Below are 17946 nucleotides of genomic sequence, written 5' to 3'. Positions count from 1 at the left end.
ATCGTCAAATATAAAATCAGGGAGGCCAAAATTTCACAAATGAACATCATACTGCATTGAAGAAGGCTTTAAACTAGCGATTGAGACCATAAACACATTTTGAAAACGTTTACTGAGGTTAGAAATCAAGTGAGAAGTTGGTGAATTCTCCATTGACTTGTATAGAGACGGTCGCCCCCTGGTGGCCTTTTGATAGAATGCAGTTCTAAGTTACTTCCCCGTTGGCCTCATTTCAGAGGACCGGAACTCCCCGCCTGGTAATATATGTGGCAGAAAGTCTGATTTACTGTATACTAGAATGCATAATACACTTTAAACTTAATATGTATTATTTGTATCAATGTTTAGTGACACAGCGGCTGACTTGTACCATTAACTTCCTGTGTGTGTGTGTGTGTCTTTGCAATTCTTTCAGATTCTTACCCAAGAGGACTGGAATGCAGTTTTATACAACGGCATGGCAGCCACTTCACCTCTTGCCGCTCTTTACTTCGTGGCCCTTATGACGTTTGGGAACTATGTCCTCTTCAACCTGCTAGTGGCCATCTTGGTTGAGGGCTTTCAAGCTGAAGTAAGGGAACTCAATCTGAAATTTCATTTAAACACAATGAAGTCAATATCATCCGCTATTAAAGTCCTTAGTGGCCATAAAGATCCTTAATGGCCGAGAGAGCCAACAGTCAGCAACCGTGACTTAGATCTAACCAGCTAGATAAGAAAAGAAAAGTGCTATAGAAATATAGTTTATTGGTATTATTATTAAATAAGGAATGGGAAGGTGAATGGGAGGCACTTTGTGTGTTTCGAGAAGCAATGCAATTGTAAATGCATTTTTGTTTTCTGCAGGCTTCTCCTGACTTACACACATAAAGACATTGTTATGAAGTGATATTGTATTGATAACTACATTTATAGAAAAATGAACCTCTTCTTCTCAGAATCATAACTCAGAAAAACGTCATACACATTTTACTAGATTATTAATAACATCAGAGGTTCATCAAGGATTAACCCTCTTCAATCTACTTAGCAACCATACAGAACATGCTCCTTATACCGTCGAGTCTTTTCTGACAATAATCAGATTTAGACAAAAAAAAAAAACACAGCTAACTAAATGACTCCATTGTCATTACCCAAATTATCCTAAATGGAAATAAGAAAAACAAACAAAGACCCCCCAAAAAACAGAGCAACAAATTAAACGTAACCCTGAGCTCTATACTATCAGTACATATTTTACAGAACTAAGACATCATTGTTCTCCATTTACTATAAAATTATTATTATAATCCATTAACTATACTGCAACTATATGTTGTGTGTTGAGAGCCTGTGGACACACAACAACAATTCATTTCAAATTTAAATAATAACAAAATACATGTCATGCCTATAGCTTAGACATGTGTTGATGCCAGAAGCCTGTAAATACTGTAAAGGGAGTATAAACCACAGAAAACAGCCTCAAAGGGTTTAAAACCTACTTTAATGCTGTAGAAGCAATAATTATGATATTTATAAGGGTTTGTTTCAACTGTCAAAACACAATAATGGTGTATTAAATAGAACAATATCATTTCTGAAGTTCAGCCATCACAGTGGGAAACAGATGATGAAGACGATGCTGTCAATCTGTCAAACCCACAGACGTATCATAGCAACATCGTAGCGTGGTTGAGTAACCCAGTTGAGTCTTAATACACGGATCACGGCTTTATTACCATATTCATGCAGCGTAACTATGAAACACTGACACAAATCACGAGGCTTTTTGATTGATCTTTCTGAAATGCCAAAGCAAACACACAGCCGTCAGTCTCTCATTTTGACTTCCTGTCTCTTTTCAGTCTTTTCTCTCACTGTTAGTGTTTTTTTTTTCTCCTCCGGCTGTCTCACCTTCCTCCACTCTTCCACACTGTGTCTACAACTGTTACACACAAGAGATTATTGAGCCAATTTACTCCAGATTTTCCAATTTAAAAAAAAAAAAAACTGGAGGGGTAATCCCATAGATCTTAACCATTTTTTATGGGGTCACTGGAGATGTGTGTCAATTTGAGGATTTTACTGATTTAATCTTAAATCCTGATTACATTGAATATGGTTGACTGTTGGTTTCTTGCTTGAATTGATGCTCCTCACTTAACCTTCCTGTTGTCCTCCCGGGTCAAATTGACACCTTCCTTCCTTCCTTCCTTCCTTCCTTCCTTCCTTCCTTCCTTCCTTCCTTCCTTCCTTCCTTCCTTCCTTCCTTCCTTCCTTCCTTCAGTCTGTCCTTTCTTCCTCCATCCCCCTTTCTTCCTTCCTTCTGTCCACACTTCCTTCTTTCTCTGTCCTTTTTTCCTTACTTCCTCTTTTCCTTCCTTCCTTCATGCCTTCGTTCCATCCTTTCTTCCTTCCTTCTTCCTCCATTATTTCCTTCCTTCCTTCCTTCTTCCTCCCTTCCATTCATCCTTCCTTCCTTCCTTCCATCCTTCCTTCCTTCCTTCCCTCTTTCCTTCTTCCTCCCTTCCATCCTTCCTTCCTTCCTTCTTCCTCCCTTGACCCGAGGACAACAGGAGGGTTAAATAAAATCCAAATTTGATGTTATAATTCTCTCTATTTCCCTTCTCTTTAATTTCTTTGTCTCTCACCTTTTTTATCACCAGGGTGACGCCAATCGTTCTTACTCAGACGACGACCACTCCTCCTCAAACTTTGATGAGAGCGAGAAACGCGACTCCATAAAGTTATCTGGTGAGCTGAATAAATAAACCAGCATGAGAATCATTATCAAACCCCAGTCTGTTGAATTGCTACTTTAAGTTTTAAGGTTTTACAAGTTTTCTCCAGAGCTCTGTTAATTTGACGATATCATTTAATTCTAATACTTTATAAACTGCCTCTTGATTCCTCACACAGCGTAGCTTCTTTATCTTTCTTATCTTTATTTGTCTACTTGCTGTTGCCATTTCTTATTGCCTCCATTGGGTGTATATTTCTGGTGCTTTTAATTGCCTTATTATTGTCTTGGTGTGTTTTCTATTGTGTTTATTTCCTGCAAAAACAATTCTAATTAACAATAAATAACAGAACTAAATTGATATGGACATCTTGCTTCATGATTATAGATTCCTTATTTCTTGAAAGAAAGTCTCACTTCTCCTTTGACAAAAACCCCATCATATATGTTTAGGTCATTTTTCCTGGTTTTCAGATTTCATTATGATTGAGCTTTTTTTTAACCTTTGTGTCATCCTCCCGGGTCAAATTGACCCTGTCTGTTTTGACTGTTCCTTCTTTCCTTCCTTCCTCCCTTTCTCTTTTCCTTTCGCCCTCCTTCCTTCCTTCCTTCCTTCCTTCCCTCCTTTCCTTCCTTCCCCCCTTCTTTCCTCTGTCCTTCTTTCCTCCCTTCCTCCTCCCTTCCTTCCTTCATTCTTTTGTTTCCTTTCCTTCCTTCCTGTCTCTCTCCTTTCCTTTCTTTCCTCCTTTTCTCCCTCCTTTCCGTCCTTCTTTCCTCCCTCCCTTCCTCCATCCTTCCCTCCTTTCCTTCTTCCTCTTTTCTTTCTCCCTTCCTTCCTTGACTCAAGGACAACAGGAGGGTTAAAGCACTTTAAATTGTAATCTTTCATTTGCACTGTATGTCCTTTTAATGATTTTAAAGCAAAGCAAATCATTATTTTATGCTACAACCTTATATTTAATGCTCTATTCTTTCTATTTGTCTGCACTTTGTTCTTTAAAAAAAATATCCTTATTACTATTAGTGTGTGTGTGTGGGGGGGGGGGGGGGGGGGGGTTGGGTTTTATTTTTATTTCTCACATTGAGTTGCCATAAATTGACAGAAAGTGTGAAAGTGACAAAAAAAAGACTTCTCTCTAACTGCTATTTTTGTCCACCTCCTCTAGACCCCAGGATCTGCACCCTGACACCCAATGGCCACCTGGAGCTGGGTGCTCTCTCGGGTCCCAGGGGATCCTACTCGTCAGAGAGGAGAAGCTTCACCATCGAGTCTAGAAAGAGCAGCGTGATGAGCCTGGGGAAGAGCAGCCTGGAGAGACGCTCCCTCTCTCTGGTATTCACTCCAACACTTTTAAACCATTTTAATCATCATTGAATCATTTTCAGCTTTAGAGAGTGATGGATGTGTTGTCCTCCTGTTTGTATCAGTTATGAAAATCAATTTGTAAAGACTTTAAATTGACATGCGATAGGTAATCCGTCACAGTAAACATTTAAGTTTCATTTTAATTTGTCAGGTTAAAGTGTAATTTGCATTAAATTCATGAGATGTAAAGCAAAGGGATGGTGAGTATTTGGTGGCTTATGAGTTTACAATTTGCAGCCATCAACAGTCTGAACTGACAACAGCATTAGCATTCAGCTGTAATAATTTAATCTTGTAATGAAAGCAGTGAAATTACCATGAATGGACATGAATTACCTATCTCATGCTGTCGATACTATACCAATTGATGCTTGTAATGGGTAAAAACACATTAAGCAAATTCAAAATATCATAGGCTATATTAGAAAATAAGTTAAAATTTATATCAAAAGCTCCACTTTCATATACATAGAGAAAAAAAAGTAGAATTTCTGGAGTTTTCAGCAAGTGATATTATTATTATCATTATTAGCGGACCTCCACTATAACCATATACAGCTTTTACACAAATAAAATATAATGCATTGCAGACTAGAGAAAGATTAGAGAAAATTAGAATTCCCTAGTTTGGTGCTTATTGAACTGAAACTTTTAGAGAGACGTAGGAGGAAATAACAATTAAAACAGTTCTTAAAGCTTTGGCTCAGCATCCAGTTACCATGACAACCTCTAATAATTGTTACATTTCTGTATTAAAATTTATATCAAAAGCTCAACTTTCATATACATGGGAAAAAAAACAACTTAAATAGAAAGTGAGTCTTGAGTCTTGAGTTTTATCAGCAAAGGGCAGTGTCGCTGTCACTACGCGATACGTAGCTCTAGTGAGACACGAAGAAGAAATAACAATGGTGGAACTTTTTGAGGAAAGGTTTTGCGAGTTGGTTAGAAACTTTAAACATATCGTTGTTGTCTTTTATGCAAGAGGAACATTATCAATATCGTTTTTGAGTTTGCTGTTGTCATAAACTTTTGACTCTGTGCTGCCCCCTGGTGGATGTATTGGTTAACATACATGCCAACGTAAAGGACACATGGAAGTATGTGAGCAGTGACGGTCGTTTGAAAAGGACGGATACATTTTCGTACGTCCGTTGAGCATAAATGGGCCCTTAGCGGACCTCCACTATGACCAAATACAGCTTTTAAACAAATACAATATAATGCATTGCAGACTAGAGAAAGATGTTTTAACAGATACAAAACACTTTGTCCCCACACATTAAATTAGCATAGGCTATCAGGGGCAAGAGGGTGGAATAGAAATCATATAATTATTGCACTCTATAGTCATCCACATACAAACCCTACTGTATATGTGCATAGACCATGAAACACACTAACACAGTAGGAATTCCCTAGTTTGGTGCTTATTGAACTGAAACCTTTAGAGAGACGTAAGGGAAATAACAATTGAAACAGTTCTTAAAGATTTGGCTCAGCATCCAGTTACCATGACAACCTATAATAATTGTTACATTTCTGTATTTATGCACAGAAAAGAAAAAACAAAACAGAGAGAAGTAGAGAGGAAAAGGATCAACAGGGAGAAGTCGAGAGGGAAAACAGAGAGATGAGAGATGGTTGATGGAGAGAGACGGAGAGGTTGATGCACCCCGGCAAGAAGATAGAGGGGAATGAAAACCAGAGAGATGATAAGCTGTAGTTTAGCAACGCTCCTACCTCAAAGGTTATAATGTTAAACACAGTGGGTGTGGGAGATCCACTTCACTGTTAGGTCTCCTACTCCTCTCTTACAGTACTCCAAGTTTATTAGCATCAGAAAGCACCAGTTACATCACTCAGAGCAAAAAATAGCACTGCAATAATAAAAACATTCAAGATAGTTGCTGATGGATAATGAGGGTTTGCTACAGTTTTAACAACAGCTTTAAAGATGCGTTCACACTGCAGGCAAATCTGATTCAAATCTGATTCCTTCTCAGATCTGATTTTTAGGCCTGACTGTCCACACTGTTTTTAGCAAGTGTCCAATTCGGATTTGGCTCTGTTCAGACTGGGCCACATTAATGACCAATCTGACAGGTTGCCGTGGCAACGTTGTCAGTGCAGAGGCATCATCTAGCGTGTATTGTGTGATGTCATATAATTGCGACAGCAACAACAAACCCTCGAGCTTCTCTTGAACGGAGCCGTCTCCCCAAAGATTAAGAATCTGGTTTGGTCCTCTGTCCATGGACTGATGTTTTTGTCCTCCGTTGCCTCCAGTGATATTACCTAGCAACAACAACTGGAATAAGCGTGAGTCTGGTGTCGCATAGAGTGACGTAGCGTAGAGACGTAGAGAGATGTCACGGACAGTCAAATCCAATATGAGTGTTTGGAGCTGTTCAGACTCAGACACATCTGTCCAGATGAGATTTGAAACTTCCTCCCAAAGGTGGTTTGCAAAAATCGGATCTCATGTGTTTTATGACTGTTCAGACTTCATAAGAGCATCCGGTTCCAATCTAGATGGGCTAAAAATCGGATTTTGGCTTGCAGTGTGAACGCGGCCTAAGAGGGAGTGAGAGAGTGTCTCTCTTTGACAAAATTGCATTTGAACAGTGAATCAGTCCCATCTTTTTTTTGTTTGTTCGTTCCATTGTCTTTTATAGTTTCCCAAAAAACTGATGATTGGACTGAGATGAAACTTAGAGGAATGATGCATGTCTGTGAAATTCTGATTGTGCTGCAAGACACCAGCTCTGTGGAAGCTGTGCTGCTCTGTTTGGCTTATTTGTCCACACAGCAGGTCGGAAAACTGACTGGATTTTGATTAAATTTAGGTGATGAGGCATAAGGAAACACAATGCAATTAAATTATCTCTTTTTTTAACATATTGAAAGGAAAGGAAATGAATTACAGGTTAAAATTATTCAATAATGATAAGGTTACCTCTTATTTTCTTTGGCACTTACAGTTTACGTAACATTCAATACATACATTTTCTACAGTATTAACAGAGGTGAAAGCTAAAGGGTTGGTCAGGAAAAAAGAAGATTAAGAAAAAGGGCTCAGGATGGCAATATGCCCCCTTCAATCACTCCACTTTAGTTTAATGACCTCACCTCTGGATCAGTGGATTTTGTTTTTTCGGTACAGTAGTTAGCCTCAGTTCAGTGTCAGCAAAATTGCCATTTACGCAGAGAGAAATCAATATAAAGAATAATACAATAAAGAGTATTCACTGACTGGAAAAAAAGATGAATTTGTAGATATATAGTGTATATAACTACAGATATTCAGTCATATTGTATATAAGAGAATGTTATATTAGATGCAATATGCTTGAGCTACAGTAGCTGTTGTCGCTAGTTTATGCCATACAGTGTGGAACAAATTGTCTTGACAGTAATTTGTGATGTCTGAAACACACACACACACACACACACACACACACACACACACACACACACACACACACACACACACACAAACACACAAACACACACTCAATGTTCCTCTTGAGTGATCCGCAGTGCAGGTCTGTACGGACCCCATTGTTATTTAACTGCTGCTGCAGCATACACGCTTCACTACAGCTTCTATAGAGATGGATACATAGATTCTCTGGTATATACTGTAGCAAGCGGCTCAGGCTTTGACAAGCGACATGTACATTTTCCATGGGTAAAACATATAATTAGGTCTATCATGCTGAGAGGATTAGACATGCGGAAACAAACGGGACTGGTTATGTTCCTCTAAGTGGAACTGGCACTCAGGGGTTTGCATATTAAACTGATGACAGCCTGCTGAGTACGCTGCAATCTCATTTGAAAAAGCTAATATATGCTATATTTGTTCAGTCATTAACTTCTTTATTTATTTATTCATATATGATTGACCCACAGTAGAAGGCTTTATTTTGCTTATCCACTGCTTCACATTCATATAGAAACACAATGACTGGTTTCTGCCCAGTATAACATCTCTTACCTCTTTCCTTCCTTCCTTCCTTCCTCCTTCCTCCTTCCTCCTTTCTTTCTTTCTTTCTTTCTTTCTTTCTTTCTTTCTTTCTTTCTTTATTCCTTCCTTCCTCATTTCCTTCCTCCCTTCCTTCTCTCCTTACTTCCTTCCTTCTCTCCTTACTTCCTTCCTTAATCCTTTCCTTTTCTTCCTTCCTTCCTTCCTTCCTCCTTCCCTCCCTCCTTACTCCTTTCAACCCTTGCTTCCTTCCTTCCTCCTACTGGTAACCACTGAGCAGCTCCACTGGAGCAGCAGTAAGATGCTTGTTGCATCTCTTACCTCTTTCCTTCCTTCCTTCCTTCCTTCCTCCTTACTCCTTTCTTTCTTTCTTTCTTTCTTTCTTTCTTTCTTTCTTTCTTTCTTTCTTTCTTCCTTCCTCATTTCCTTCCTCCCTTCCTTCTCTCCTTACTTCCTTCCTTCTCTCCTTACTTCCTTCCTTAATCCTTTCCTTTTCTTTCTTCCTTCCTTCCTTCCTTCCTTCCTTCCTTCCTCCTTCCCTCCCTCCTTACTCCTTTCAACCCTTGCTTCCTTCCTTCCTCCTTTCCTTCCTTCTCGCCTTACTTCCTTCCTTCCTCCTTTGTTCAGTCATTAACTTCTTTATTTATTTATTCATACATGATTGACCTACAGTAAAAAGGCTTTATTTTGCTTATCCACTGCTTCACATTCATATAGAAACACAATGACTGGTTTCTGCCCAGTATAACAGCTACTGGTAACCACTGAGCAGCTCCACTGGAGCAGCAGTAAGATGCTATTTGTATCTCTTATCACATGCATTAAAATTCATAACACATTTAATGTACCTCAATAAAATAGATTTGTGCAATGAAAAAGTATGATCCATGTACTAAGACTGCTTCTGGCGTTCATTCACTACAAATCCTCCACCTGTAACATTTTAAAGACTGAAAAACATTGAAACTAAGATTGCATAACGGCTTTGCAAGTTTTTGTAAATTGTTAGTGATTATATTTGTTTATTACAACTGGGGTCTTATTTTCTAACTGCTGTCGTATCTAAATTATGTTGTATCCCTGGAGTAGAAATGTGATCGGTCAAATGATTTAGATAGGTTGTAAACAGACTCACAGTTATCTAAACCGCTTTATTTGGAAGTAAAATTGCAATTTAGCAGACCCAAAATGTTGGTAATAATCCTTACTTGCGCCAAAAACACAACTAGACACAGAATGAAATTTCCTGCTATATCTACAGTATAAGTACATGTCCAATAAGTCAGTAAACAAATATATAGCATGTATGTATCTTTCCAGGAGTGACATATTTATGCATTGTTGGAAACATTGTTTGCTGTCTAGTATCCATCCACCTATTTATTGGATGTCTTCAGTTCTTGTCTTGGAGATATGAAATATGTCAATAATTACTATGTACTGCTGTGTGTCTATTCTAGCGCCATGGTCGCAGTTCCAATTACCACAACTGGGGGCGCCCTCACCATCCACATTCTGTGTGGAGCCGCAGGTAGACGATTTAAATTCACTTCCAGCCGTTGATCTCATCTATTGCTTTAATGAATTCTTAATACCTTCATTAAGCCTGACGTACTGTACATACATGGAAACCTCTTGTTTTACTCTCTTATTAGCTTCATGACTTAACCCTCCTGTTGTCCTCAGGTCAAGGAAGGACAGAAGGAAGGAGGAAAAGAGGAAGGAAGTAAGGAGAGAAAGAAGGGAGGAAGGAAGGAAGGAAGAAAGGAAAGGAGTAAGGATGAAAAGAGGAAGGAATTTAGGAGAGAAGGAAAGGAGTAAGGAAGGAAGGAAGAAAGGAAAGGAGTAAGGACGAAAAGAGGAAGGAATTTAGGAGAGAAGGAAAGGAGTAAGGAGGGAGGACGGAAGGAAGGAAAGGAGGAAGGAAGGAGGAAGAAGGAAGGAAGGAAGGAAAGAAAGGAGTAAGGAGGGAGGGAAGGAAGGAAGGAAGGAAAGGAGGAAGGGAGGAAGAAAGGGAGGAAGCAAGGAAGGAAGGAAAGGGGGAGGGAGCAAAGAAAAAGGGGAGGAGGGGAAGAAGGAAGGTTAAATTAAAGAAAGAGGGAGGAAGGAAGGAACAGTCAAAGGAGGTGGGGTCAATTTGACACAGGAGGACGACAGGAGGGTTAAAGCTTAATAGTGATCATTATTGATATTGATTTATTGATACTTTATTGATTGTTCATGAATATTGAATTTGTCCTAATTGTATTTTTAAGGTCCAGCTCTAACAGCCTCGGCCGGAGGAGCTACGTGTTCGGCGGGGCTCCTCTGGTAGGAGGCAGCCTCCGTGTGCACAGCACCCGCACCCCCCACTCCTACGCCTATGCCGCAGAGCAGGAGTCCCTTCTCTCACACCCACCCCACCCCCACCATCCTCTCCCCCCACATCACCCACTACCTCCCGCTGTGTTTCTCTCGAGGCACTACGCTGCGAGAAGAGATCGACGGGCTCTTTCTCTGGAGCTGCCGGAGCTGCTTCGAGCCGGTGGGCAACCTCCGGGCCTTCCCCCCGTCCACCCGGACCCTGGGAGGAGGAGCGGGTCTGGGGCAGGGGCATCCATCACTGGAGGGTCTGGAGCTGGTAGTGGTTCAGGGGTGGACCACAGAGACTGTAATGGCAAGGGGCCGGGTCATCACAATCACTTGATTACTGAGGTTTACCCTCAAGTCAGTGCACGCAAGGACAGGACGGACCTCGAAGATGAGACTGACTATGTGAGTGGAAAGCAGTTTTATGGTTTTCTTAGTTGTCAGTGGTTCTTCCACTGTTCACCAGGATGACTCAATAAAAAAGAAATGGCATAAAATAACAGATAGGTGCTAAAGTATTAAAGCTGCAGTTGGTAACTTTGAGGAGAGAGAGGACTTTGCATCAAATTTGAAGAAGTACAACTGTCAGATCCCTCCCCCTCCCTCTCCGCTGCACTCCTGCCCTGCCTCCACCAAGCTGATGAGGAAGGGGGAGGGGCCTGTGTTTGTGAGCAGTGATCGACAGCTGTCAGACACGCCATCAGACACAATCCTGGCTCTGATTGGCTCCGGCTGCGGTGGATTCTGGCAGTTTGCAGTAGGAGCAGTAGGCGGGGCTAAATGAACCTGGTTTTACAGATTACTAGTTTCATGTAATGCTGTCTTTACATAGTGACAAAAAGTTACTCTTATGAGACTTACCAACTGCAGCTTTAAGTAAGTAAGAATAAAAAACAGTAGATGTGCACTTAAAATTGTTGTTTATGTTGTCAAAGTGAAAAAGGAGCTCTGTGACTCCATTTAGGGAAGCTGCTAGTAGTCGATAAATGGATAATAATTCTTCACTGGATTCCCAAATATGCTGAGATAAGACTGAAAACAGAGACTATTATTATCATTATGGGGACTGATGTTGAAATGTGGAAGAAATATCTATGGTTTATTTACCCTCTAAAGTGGCTTTGTAGTCACTTTAAAATCTTCTAATTTCACCATGGAGAACCTTTTTAATAGTAAAACAGAGTTAATAGGGAGAGCTATAGCAATTTTAACTAAAAGTCTGATCATGTTAATAATTACAGCTGCCCTAACAAGCTGAACTCTAAACTAGTGCTGGGCGGTATGACCAAAAATGTATATCACAGTATTTTTCAAAATAAAAGCAGTTTCATGGTATATGACGGTATTTTTTTTCATGCATAATCAGCAGTTCACAACATCTTCTACTGGTTGAGAGAGGAACTACTACTCTAATGCAGTAGATTGACTTAGGATGGACTATTTTACTGTCATGATGAGTCAATATTAGTAATATCAGAGCTGCCAACACTCCCGTTTTTTCCGGGTTTCTCCCGTATTTTAGACTCATCTCCCGCAGCCCTCCCGTTTTGTCTTTTCTCCTGGGAATCTCCCGTAATTCACAGCCCCAACTTTATTAATGATAATAAGAGCACAATAACAAAGGTTTTATTTTGAAAAGCTTAGACAGGAAGCCACCGCAGTTGATTTGTTTGCTAATGCTGATCCTTAACATTCCCTCACAATCCTTCTCATCTCTTTTTTTCCCTCCTCTACCTTCCAGAGTCTGTGTTTCCGTATCCAAAAGATGATGGAGGTGTACAAGCCCGACTGGTGTGAAACCAGAGAAGAGTGGTCTGTCTACATGTTCTCACCTCAAAACAGGTGAGTTCAGTTCAACCCCCCCTTAAAACAAACATTAGTCAAGACTACGGAGGATTTACATTAAAGGCACGTTCCTTCAAGGAGATCCAAAGTTGTAGATGATTGATTTGTTTTGTTTTAATCTTTAGAAAAGTAGGTAGTAGATGGGTTAGATAGTCAAATGGACCCCATCTGTTTTGGCTGTTCCTTCTTTCCTTCCTTCCTTCCCTCCCTCTTTCTTTCTTTTTTCCTATGTTCTTCCCTTCCTTCCATACTTCCTCACTTCCTTCCATTCTTCCTCCTTTCCTTCCGTCCTTCCTTCCTTCCTACCCTCCTTCCTTCCTTCTTCTTTTCCTTCCGTCCTTCCTTCCTTCCTTCCTTACTTCCTTCCTTCCTCTTTTCCTTCCTTCCTTCCTTCCTACCCTCCTTCCTTCCTTCCTTCCTTCCTTCCTTCCTTCCTTCCTCCTTTCCTCCCTCCCTTCCTCCTTACTCCTTTCCCCTCTCTCTCCCTCCTTACTCCTTTTCTTTTTTCCTTACTTCCTTCCTCCCTCCCTCCTTACTCCTTCCTTCCTTGCTTCCTTCCTTACTCCCTACCTTCCTTCCTCCTTTCCTTCCTCCCTTCTTCTTTACTCCTTTCCTTCCTTCCTTCCTTCCTCTCTCCCTCCCTCCTTACGGTTTTCCTTCCTTCCTTCCTTCCTTCCTTCCTTCCTTCCTTCCTTCCTTCCTTCCTTCCTTCCTTCCTTCCTTCCTTTCTTGACCTAAGGACAACAGGAGGGTTAAATAGTTTCAGGAACAAAGACCCCCCCCCCCCCCCCCCCCCTCATACCTCCTCATTTCCAAGAACTACTTAAGTCACACCTTATCTGCTTTTCTCCTCTTCGTCCTTCATCCTTCCCCTTCGTCATCTCCCATAAACCATGTGACACATAACATCCATCGACCTTAGCTTTAAAACCCTGATCCACTTCACATTGATCATTTGGAATTGAACTGAGCTTTTATTACAGTAAGTCAAATTTGAGGTATGCTTTTGATTACTATTTTACACTGCACTGTAACTTTTACTCTCCTGTTTTATCTCTCTTATTCAATTTTTTAATTTTATATAACCTTGTGCTCCTTTTACATTCGATCTTAATTCTATCTTCTATCTTAATAACCTTTTTATGTGTAATGTAAAGCACTTGAATGAATGGTTGAAATGTGCCATACAAATAAGGAAGGAAGGAAGGAGAAGTGGGAGGGAGGAACGAAGGTAGGAGGGAGGGAGGAAAGAAGGAAGGGACGAAGGAAAGAAGGAGGGAAGGAAAGAAGGAATGAAGGGAGGAGGGAAGGAATGAAGGGAAGAAGGGAGGAGGGAAGGAAAGAAGGGCGGAAGGAAAGGAAAGAAGGAAGGAGGGAAGGAAGGAAAAGAGGAAGGAAGGAAGGAAAGGTGGGAGGGAGGAAGGAAGGTAGGAGGGAGGGAGGGAGGAGGGAGGGAGGAAAGAAGGAAGGAAAGAAGGAATGAAGGGAGGAAGGGTGGAAGGAAAGGAAAGAAGTAAAGAAGGAAGGAAGGAGGGAAGAAGGAAAGGAAATAAGGAAGGAAGGAAGGAAGGAAGAGTCAAAACAGACGGGGTGATGACAGGAAGGTTAATGTGTGTCTATGCCTTGTTTATGCCTCAGTGTGCTGCCATAGCATGTGTGAGAAAGCAAAGTTAACCTTTCCCTATAAGAAAACTAAAGTGACAAGCATGTCTGTGGATGTGTCAGTATACTTACCATAGCTTGCTTTGGCAAAGTGTTTCCACCAAGCCTCTTTGTTCAGCACTAACGCGCCGAGAAAACCCCCAGTGTGGAAAGGCGACTCGACAAGCAAGACCAATGGCCCTGAAAACAAATGTTAGGGAACGTTACCAGCTCTGCCCTGATAATGTAGAAGAACAGGGAGCCTGGTAGTGAAACCATTTGTCTGTTCAAACAGAGAAAACTGCTGTCTTCTGGTTTCACAAATGGCTTGTTAAAGCGATGCCGCCGCCTGCCGTGTTTTTTCCCTCCAAAGCATTTTTTCTTCTTCCTTCTTCTTCTCTAGACAGCGTTATTGACTCTTGGCTCCAATTTGTGTGTGTCTGCGTGTGCTCATCTGTGTTTGTCTGTGTTATCATGTTTTTTTTTTGTTTTTTGTTTTTTTTTTGCTTCCTAGCTTTCAATTCATTGCTGGTAGAAACGTCCCTGAAAGCAACATGAAAGAAGAATCACTCAGTCATCCACTCGCTCACTCACCCGATTCCCTGCGTGCTGATAGCCACTTAAGGGAAGCCAGGCCCCAGGGCTGTGTTTTGGCATCCTGGCAGGTGCCATCTGTCAAGCGAAGGACTATGTGTGTGTTGGCGGTGTGTGTACTAACGTTAGGCCATATCCACGGTTTTGCGTGTTCATGCATGTGTATGTGTGAATGACTTTACATATGTGGGAACGTGTGAGCATATGTGTGTCTATGCCTTGTTTATGCTGTATGTGCCATAGCATGTGTGTTAAAGCATATGTGTGTTTGCACCAACAAGTGAGCCTAAGGAAGGAATTAGGATGGAAAGGAGGGAGGGAGGAAGGAAAGTAGGAGGCAGGGAGGGAGGGAAGAAAGAAGGAAGGAAGGAAGGAAAGAATGAAGGGAGGAGGGAAGGAAAGAAGGACAGAAGGGAGGAGGGAAGGAAAGAAGGGCAGAAGGAAAGGAAGGAAGGAAGGAAGGATGGAAGGAAGGAAGGATGGAGGGAGGGAGGAAGGAAGGTAGGAGGGAGGGAGGGAGGGAGGAAGGAAGGTAGGAGGGAGGGAGGGAGGAAAGAAAGAAGGAAGGGAGGAAGGAAGGAGAGGAAAGAAAGGAAGGAAGGAAAGAAGGAAGAAGGAAAGAAAGGAAAGAAGAAGGAAGGAAGGAAAGGAGGGAGGAAGTAAGGTAGGAGGGAGGGAGGAAGAAAAGAAGGAAAGAAGAGCGGAAGGAAAGTAAAGAAGGAAGGAAGGAGGGAAGGAAAGAAGGAAGGAAGGAAGGAAGGATGGAAGGTAGAGTCAAAAAAGATGGGTTGATGACAGGAAGGTTTATGTGTGTCTATGCCTCATAGCGTGTGTGTTAAAGCGTGTGTGTGTGTGTGTGTGTGTGTGTGTGTGTGTTTGTACCTAAGAAGAAGAAGAAGAACTAAGCGATGGAGGGAAGCAGACAGACAAATAAAAGTAGAAACAAGCCGACATCAGAGTTTGTGTCTCAGGCAGGATAAGTGCCTACGCCAGCAAAGCCCCGGGTCACGATCAATACCGAGGGGGACAGGACTGCCAGATCTGAATCGATAGATAAAGGGACAGAGTTGCCAAGTCTGGAGGAAAAGCAGTCAGATTAACACATTGATTTCCTTACCCAGAGAGCAGGTGCAGAAAAGAAAATTGGTAAATGCTATTCCTTTAATAGCTAGCGAGCTAGCGGAGGAGATGAGATGTGTGAGAGTTTCACTAAGTAGCTGCTTACTGTGTGACTGACTATGAAGCTGAAGATTTGAAAAGAAGATTTGAAAAACAACACTATACTAGTCGTTCCTACTTTTTTAATTTTTTTGTGGCTCCCAACAGCTCAAAATTTCACAAGAAAGAAGGTTTAGTCATTTTTCCTTCGTTCTTCCCCTCGTTCTTCCCCTCCTTCCATACTTCCTTCCTTCCTTCCTTCCTTCCTTCCTCCCTCCCTCTCTTACTCCTTTCCCCTTTCCTTCCTTCCTTCCGTCCTTCCTTCCTTCCTTCCTTCCTTCCTTCCTTCCCTTCATTCAATTAGTTTGGTCCTTCCTTTCTCCCTCTTTCTTTAATTTTTCCTTCGTTCTTCCCCTCCTTCCATACTTCTTTCCTCACTTTCTTCCATCCTTCCTTCCTCCCTCCCTCCTTACTCCTTTCCTTCCTTCCTTCCTTGCTTCCTTGCTTCCTTACGTCCTTTCCTCCCTCCCCTCCCTCCCTCCTCCCCTCTCTCCCTCACTTCCTTCCTTCCTTCCTTCCTTCCTTCCTCCCTCCCTTCCTTCCTTCCATCCTTACTCCTTTCCTTCCTTCCTCCCTCCCTCCCTTCCTTCCTTTCACAAGAAAGAAGTCTAGTAGAGTCCACAGAAAGAATCTACATGTGATAATTCTCTTCTCTTGTAACCTCGGATTCATCTTGTAAAACTCTCAGAGGCCGAATGCTGCATATTAACACACATACAGCAAATAAGAAGAAAGGCAAACCAAGAATCTGAATAATACAAAGTACTGTAATAATGTGTTTTTCTCCCCGTGTGGTTCAGCTCGATAACATGTTTAGCATTTTACATTATTATTCACGCCACCTAATTACAAGTTAACAACATCTTGTAAGCCAGAGCTGCATCGTCTAACGAGCTTGTTTATGGGACATGTTTGATATCTGCTCATCCCCTGGACAAAACTACAATCATGCAAGTCTTTACAACTTCTTTAAAGCACCTTGGGCTCCCAAAAATGTGCTTCTAATTCTTTTTTTTTTATCACACTAGGCTTATCCAAGCATTACTGCAGGATATCATGTGTCAGCAGTTTGCTATATTTCCTTTCACTCTGATTAGCTAATCTTATTGAAACAGCTAAAACTTTTTCTCTGAGGTGGATTGAAAAGCGTTCATCTGTTTGGATGCAGTCAGGGAGTAAGGAAGGAAAGGAGTAAGGAGGGAGGGAAGGGAAGGAAAGGAGTAAGGACGAAAAGAGGAAGGAATTTAGGAGAGAAGGAAGGAAGGAAGGAAGGAAGGAAGGAAAGGAGTAAGGAGGGGAGGGGAGGGAGGAAAGGAGGAAGGAATGAAAGGAGTAAGGAAGGAAGGAAGGGAAGGAAGGAAAGAAAGGAGTAAGGAGGGGAGGGAGGGAGGGAGGAAAGGAGTAAGGAGGGGAGGGAGGGAAGGATGGAAGGAGTAGGGACCAAAGAAAGAAGGGGTGGAGGGGGAAGAAGGAAGGAAAAATTAAAGAAAGAGGGGAAGAAGGAAGGAAAGAAGGAACAGTCAAAAGAGATGGGGTCTATTTTCCCCCGGGGAGGACGACATGAGGGTTAAAAAAGTGAAACACAGCCAGAATAAATTATACCTTCTCCTCACACCTGTCCTCTACCTCTCTCTGTTTGTTTGTCTCTCTCAGGTTCAGGATGCTCCTGCCAGTCTATTATCGCCCATAAGCTGTTTTGACTACGTGGTTCTGGGCCTTCATCTTTCTCAACTGCATCACAGTGGCTCTAGAGAGGCCGAAGATCCTGCAAGGCAGCCTGGTAAGAAGAATATCACTCTGTATAAATGAGCTGTCAGCTGTTAGCCACTGAGAGCATGGGACTGGTCATATTTACTAACTGTAAAGTAACAGTGCTGTTAGGGCTAAGATCTGAAATACTGTTTTAATCCTTCATGACTTTATCACACACTAAAAATGACTCCTGATTTGTGTTTTCAATTTCTAAAGTGTCTAAACTTGTTAAACCACCTCAGGTGTATCATCCCTACATGAGCTAATAGTAAAACAATAATACATAAATAAAGAGTATTAGAAGAAGAAGGTGATAGATAAAGTCTTCATTCAATTAGTTTGGTCCTTCCTTCCTCCCTCTTCCTTCCTTCTTTCCTTCCTTCTCTCCTTCCTTCCCCTCCTTCTTTCCTTCCTTCCTTCCTTCCGTCCTCCTTTCCCTCCTCCTTTATCTTCTTTCTTTCCTTC

General features: G+C 41.6%; 1 protein-coding gene across 1 annotated transcript in view; it reads left to right on the top strand.

Moving 5' to 3' along the window:
• The window catches only part of LOC128379733 (voltage-dependent T-type calcium channel subunit alpha-1I-like), a 229896-nt gene that overhangs the window by 137155 nt on the left and 74795 nt on the right, over nt 1-17946 (top strand). Inside the window, 10 exon segments of the mRNA XM_053339364.1 lie at nt 416-571; nt 2652-2739; nt 3892-4058; nt 9543-9613; nt 10338-10836; nt 12173-12273; nt 15861-15865; nt 17389-17423; nt 17425-17442; nt 17444-17509. Of these exon segments, the coding sequence (XP_053195339.1) occupies nt 416-571; nt 2652-2739; nt 3892-4058; nt 9543-9613; nt 10338-10836; nt 12173-12273; nt 15861-15865; nt 17389-17423; nt 17425-17442; nt 17444-17509 (1206 nt within the window).

Source organism: Scomber japonicus, chromosome 2 (genome assembly GCF_027409825.1).
Source record: "Scomber japonicus isolate fScoJap1 chromosome 2, fScoJap1.pri, whole genome shotgun sequence".
Classification (NCBI taxonomy): Eukaryota; Metazoa; Chordata; class Actinopteri; order Scombriformes; family Scombridae; genus Scomber; species Scomber japonicus.
This window is presented reverse-complemented; position numbering and strand designations above follow the sequence as displayed.